A 6,499-nucleotide genomic window follows, 5' to 3' on the forward strand; every position below is an offset into this window, starting at 1 on the left:
GAATGTGTGATATACACAGCGGCGTAAACAGGCTTTTTTGTCAGGAGGGGCTTTGATTTTTGCGGACGGAGCTTCGGGTTTATGTTTAGGAAAAGAGTGGGCGGAAAGGTAATTGAATAATAAAAATACTTATTTTGGGGGAGGGGGCTAGGCCCTCATCCCGGCTACGCCGCTGGATATACCATTTTAATTGACGCACACAAATATCTCTGTCAGTAAGCCAGATACGATTAAATTGTTTGGACAAAAGTTGTTCAAGGCAATGGGGACAATCTGGCTGTATTAATAGCTGTGACCTTGTGGCCAATTTTCAACTCCATTCGAAGGTCAAAGTCATTTTTTACATGAACAAATTTTACGTTCGAAAAGAGAATTTTTAATTTGTTAGATCGACCTTCAGGAGGTCATGGTTAAATGTTGAAAAATCGTCCAGAAACTATAACTTATATACTGATATACAATTTTCTAGTTGAATTCAAAAATGTTGTCTTTTTTGACGTATCTCATTCCAATTACGAGAAACGTACTATTAATTCCAATTTTGAGCATTAAAAAAAAAAAGTTAGATATCTGAAGTCATCGAATCCCATGGATTCCGAATTATTATGTTTTAGGCTGTTAACTATGAAATTTAAAAAAATCTACTTCTAAATTTTAATCCGAAAGCTTAACAAATGACCCTTGAGTGTCGGATACTCTATTGAGATAGCCTCTCTGCTTGTTATTTATGATCGTATTCTTATTTCAATTTCGGAAAGGATATTTTAAAGCCTTCCGACCATTTAAACGAGCTTCCTGGACCTTTGAAAATGTTTACCTGAGTGCCTGCGGAGAATTTCTCTGAGATTCTTTGACCTAAAGAATTTTTAGTATATACTCAAAGATTCTTTTCGGTAGGGTCGCATCACTCTGGCCTCGAGAAGGAACCAAATCTCTCTGACTATCTTTGAGACTAAATCATTCAAATCGAACCTGTAGATAGCCTCAAACGGGCCAGGCTATTTCGCCATAGAATACTCTGAAATTTCTATCGGTAGGGATGCTCTAAAAAATGTAAATGAGCAAATAAAAATCTAAACTCAAGTGATTTTTCTTTCTCATTACGCATAGAATGAACCTGCACACACAGATTTTCTCTACATTTTCACTTCATTGAAATTGGCTTCCGGTGTACCATAGATAATTAAAATAGGATTTCAAGCGGTAACTGCTGAAATTCTAATTATGCACGAAACTATAAAAAATGGAAACAAACTAGCCTCCTGGCATGTTAATCATGTACACGAATTACATTTAAGTAGATCAGGATTCATAAGAGATAGTTTGATAAAACAAACTTCAGTGATACTCCAGATGGGCGATTTTTTGTTGCGTTTTTACAATGAACCACACAGTAAACTCTTGCACTCTTTTCCTTACTCATCTCCATAATTATGAATTAAAATCGAGAAATTAAACGAATAATTATGCCGACTGTTAAGCAAGTACCTATGAATGCAAATATTCCTTTCAAAAACTACTTTTGAATTGTTTCACTGCTCTAAAGTATAAGAATTAATAAAAACTAACCCACAATCAGTTTTTTAATTTCACTTTGAACAAAAAATTTTAATAATTTAAATTTGTATACGCGTAACCAGAGAGGTCCCATTCAAAAGTCGTCACCGTTAATTCTGCAGCCGCCACCTCGCGCGCTGTCAGCCATTTCTCAATTTTAATTTCGGAATCGCACATAGTCAATCGAGAAACCCAGCGCTCGCGATCGTGTGAAATTATTGTCCAAATTTATCGGGGGACGGACATTTTTGAAGTCACAAAATTGATCTTTTTTAAATATAGGCTCTTAGAGAATGATGAGACGCAACTTTTTTATATTTTCTGTTTTTTTTTTTATCAAATTGGTATTCTTAATAATAAGCTTGGAAAACGGAAAAAAATCGGGCCTAAACTCAATTACTTTTAAAGAAATAAATCATCGTAAGTTGGGCAAATATCATCGGAACTGTTTGAAACTTTGATGTACATACTAGATATACAAACATAAGACGGAAATATCCATTTTACAAGAAAGCATGCCACGCCACCAAAGATAGCTTAGTGAGCACTCAGCACCATCGGACAGCATGGAAGCCGCTGGCGGCGTGGCCTTCTTTCTTCTAAAATTGATATTTCCGTCAATTTTAACTTAATCAATCTGAAAATTTCAAAAAAAACTTCCTTTGGTAATTAGGAACAAATGTCTCACTGAAAGTTGTTGCAACTCTAAAGTTCCCTCGATAGTTGTTATCGGCGAATCTGAAAAAACGTGGCGTCCGATCTGTTTCGATTTATAATTAAATATTAGTAAACAATCCATCTCGTTACTCTCTACAAACATATATTTAAAAAAATCAATTTCATGAATTAAAAATTTTTCGTTCCCCGAGAAGTTTGGACAATAATTTAACACGATCTCGAGATCTGGGCGAATTTCTTGATCCAGGCCCTCAATTGTACACAATGCATTGAAATTTCATCTGTGTCACACTAGCGCCGCGCTCGGGAATAATTGTAATCATTATTATACGACAAAAATGTGCTCGTTTTCGGTTACAATATTTTGGTATTCTTATGCATGTTCTCCGTGTTTTTAACTTAAGAACCTACGGAGATCATTCTTAAAGCAAATCACACATTTTTGCTCCTGAAAAGAGTGTATGTATTGTCAATGAGCCAAAACTTGCGCTGGAATGTTTGAAAAATTATTTTTCTCTAGGTAAACTACAAAGGGCCACCCCATAATAACATACCACAATTCGTTCCGCACGCATAATGGGAAACCCTTGAGCAAACCTTACCAGACAAAGTCGCTTACTGCACGTGCCATTCAATTCATAATGGGATGGACGTTTGTATTTTTCCAAGGAGAACATTATTTCTAAAACATTTGCGCTTCAAAATTTCGCTCATTGACACTACATAAGCGCATTTCAGAAGCCAAAAATTTACAATTTGCTTGAAAAATGAGCTCCGTAGATTCTCCGGATTCGGAGATGGCACCTCATTACTCTTTTTTTTATTAAATTATTAACAAATGATTATTTCTGACTCCAGTGAGACCATAGTACATATAAAGGAAGAAAGAAATGCATCGTACTTTTCAACCCTTCATTCATGAGAAAAGAATTGCTAATCAACTGAAAATGTCGAGAACAGGCATCAATATAGATAGAACCTCAACCTTTAAGGGGGTCACCCTGTGTGATAGCCCGTTTTTTAAATGTTTCTTGGGAATTTTTTGTTGATGAACGATAAAAATGTACAACTTCGGACTTTTCACTATATATTTATTCACATTCAAACAGTAAATTGTGCAAGTTTGAACCCAAAATCTTTATGATAATGCATATGGCGCAACTCCGAAGACACCAATATAAAGAAAAGTGTATACATGGCCGGCATGATTCCGGGCGAACGGCTTATTTGAAATTAAAAAAACCAAACGGCATTTTAATCTGTAAAGCTGTGGCCATCGCTTGAACTACGATATTTTAAAAATATTGAAAATTGAGTAATTTCCACGGTTTTCAACTTTTTTTCTTCAAATTTCATGATTTTTTTCGATTATTTCCTCACAAAAAAAACCGTTTGGAATTTTTTATATATCGTAGTTCAGGCCATGCGTACACATGTGCTGAATCTACCCTACAAATTTCAAAGCAATCGGTCAAATCGTTTTTGAGATATCATGCCGGCCAATTCGAAAAACGTGGTTTCGAAAAAAACGCGTTTGAAAGTTCAAGAACGACGTAAACCATGAAGTAAACCTAGTCATTCTAACAGCTGTGACTTTCCAATGACTTCGAATATTGGAATATCACTTCGCCAGCATATTCTACACATGTGCAGGAATAAATTTAGGCAAAAAAATCTATTTTTTCGACCGGACACACGGAGTGACCCCCTTAACATGACCATTATCACACACGCTGGGTGTTTTTTTTTCAGCTGAGATTTTCACTATCATATACAAAAATTGAGGGCTCTGTATTTGTTCGACAGATATTAGTCCCATCAAACTGACTTTTTGCATTAAAAAGTTTATTTCACGTAACAGGAATTCAAAAATTTCTACAAAGTTTTCTATAAACAGTATACCAATGGCGCATATATAAACATCAAATCAGTTCGGCTATCTGTGATTCGTTTGTCTTTTTAAAAATGTTAATAAATTTAAAACTAAACCTATTTATCGTTAGCGAATGCAGCAAGCTTACTAGATGCTGATCGCTTTGGTTCACTGACTGTCGTTGTTTCCTCTGATTCACTCAATTTTCTCTTCTTTATCTCAGCATTTTCTTCCTTGGATTTCATGTCATAAGAACTTTCTTTGGAGTTTATAACTTGGGGACTTTCTTTGGATTTTAGATCTAGAGAACTTTCTTTGAACTTCGACAAACCAAGTTTCGTTAATTCGGTAATACTTATCTCTGGAAATTCTTCTTGCAAATGCTTCTTGTTCCGGGAAAACCAACTAACGAATGACTCCGTCTTTTTTGCCTTAGTTGGCACAGGTTTGGGTTTCTGCACTACCGTTACAGGTTTTGCTTTTTGTGGTTCTTCAGGTTCGCCCAGTGCTGCTAGACCTGAGAATAAATTTATTGTGTAAATATTTCATTAAATCTATACAATTATATTAATGACACTTTACCTCTGAGTTTAGGAGCGTTCTCCCTTTTTAAAAATGGATTACTTCTTCTTTGGCCTTGACTTAAAGATATTGGCCTAATTTCTATCTCAGTTTTTTTGACAATAGGTGCAAAGTCTAATTCTTCCTCAATTTCATTGTTTTGATTTTCGAAACAGTCCTTATCATTTTCTAATTGTTGTTCAAGTTCCTGATGGCCTTTATCTTCGCCAATCGATTCCAATTTGTTGGCCAACGCCATTCTGTTATTTCTTGCTGCATACTTTATTGCTAATTCTATCACCTTCTGTGACGCTATTTGCTGACACAGTTCCACAGCTCGGAATTCCACGTTACTACGACAAGCGAGCTAACAAAAGCACAAAGAAAAATTTGGAATTAGAAATAAATAGAAAACACTACCTTTACTTTTTTCAAAAAATCGTACTCTTGATTTAAATTAATTGAGATTCATTCAGAAGTTCAGGAGATTCAAAATGAAAACATTTTATAAATAAAATACTCACTGCAATCAGCATCAAAACAGCTTCTTTTTCTTCCTCCGGATGACTTCCTAGTTGCCATACTTTCGCTTCTTTCTCTGATTTTTCTGAATCTGGTTCGCAAAGTGGTATAATTAATGGTATTTCGTGAAGAATTGGTCTTGGGTTCGTTGGAGGATAATAGCTTCCTTTGCATAAGATGCAACGTATGAGTCTTTCGGTCTCGCTGACTCCAATAACAAAAAAATGATCCATCTTGCCCTTTGGCTAAATATATCAAGTATTTAATATTTTTATTGTCTTGAAATTAAAACTACCTGCTCTAAATATAAAAATGTCGTAAGATCATTTCGAACCTTTATGAGGCAATGACTTTTGCAAAAACCAAAAATAATTGTTTTGCTATCAGCTGGATCGTGACACTGAGTTTCTGCATTTTTTATGTTGATATGTTAATATAATTCTATATATTACGCATCAAACATTTTTTATATTATTCTAGGACTGTAAAAGTTGCATTATAAAGAAAAATGAATTTTCCTAATTAAGGACTGAGAGCTAGTGACGTTTTTCGACAAGTAAAACTAAAAGATCTATTAGTGGCAAGTACATCTGTTAGACGAGGCCCTGTCTGCTTTTGCTTAAATATCTGAGGCAGATGATAAATTGAAATTTTCAAGTGATAGTAACTTCGTCCATATTCATCTAAGTCCCAGCTACAAGTATTGATATCCCAAGTTTATTAGTATTTAATTGCGAAACATCCGTCTATCACACTGCCAGACTCGATAAATTATTCTTTAAAAAACTATATTTTTTCAAGTGACTGTGAAAGGTCTGGGTCTTTATCAGAAAAAAAGTTGAAATTATGAAACAAAACAAGGGACAAGAATAAATACGTCAAGACTAGAACTAGTTAGAGATCCTCAAGTTTAGAAAATATTTACTCCGATTTAGATTGGTCTCCGGAGGAGCCAATCAGGTAGCAGTCATAGTAATCTGGAGAAATAAGCTCAAAAAAGGTTTATTTCCAGAAAAAATAGGTAAGTTTTTTTCTTTTCATAATCCTGTCCGTAATGGCGTTATAAATGGATTACAATAAAGTTCCTTATCAGATCGCTTATGCATACGCACCGAGCCTCGAGAAACAGCCCCCAAACGGGACGTAGCGCTGGTTTTTGACTATTATTTATGAAAGGATGCATCGGAAAAGAAAAATAAATAGGGGTGAAATATTAAAAATAAAATTTGCAACAAAAAAGTTCCATGCACTTTTTCTTTACAAGCCATTGATCATGCGTAATTAGGTCCACGGAGGGGGGGGGGGGGG

At 35.1% G+C, this 6,499-nt stretch overlaps 1 protein-coding gene across 1 annotated transcript in view; it reads right to left on the minus strand.

Annotated features, from left to right (window-relative positions):
* Positions 1 to 4,061: 4,061 nt before the first annotated feature.
* LOC117170636 (WD repeat and HMG-box DNA-binding protein 1) overlaps positions 4,062 to 6,499 on the minus strand; it is a 60,487-nt gene continuing 58,049 nt past the window's right edge. Inside the window, exons 11-13 of the mRNA XM_033357540.1 lie at positions 5,194 to 5,436; positions 4,691 to 5,036; positions 4,062 to 4,625 (exon numbers count right to left, since the gene is read on the minus strand). Coding sequence (XP_033213431.1) covers positions 4,225 to 4,625; positions 4,691 to 5,036; positions 5,194 to 5,436 — 990 coding nt within the window. The 3' untranslated portion in view covers positions 4,062 to 4,224. The remainder of the gene's footprint in view (positions 4,626 to 4,690; positions 5,037 to 5,193; positions 5,437 to 6,499) is intronic.

The sequence above is a fragment of the Belonocnema kinseyi genome, chromosome 4 (assembly GCF_010883055.1).
Source record: "Belonocnema kinseyi isolate 2016_QV_RU_SX_M_011 chromosome 4, B_treatae_v1, whole genome shotgun sequence".
NCBI lineage: Eukaryota > Metazoa > Arthropoda > Insecta > Hymenoptera > Cynipidae > Belonocnema > Belonocnema kinseyi.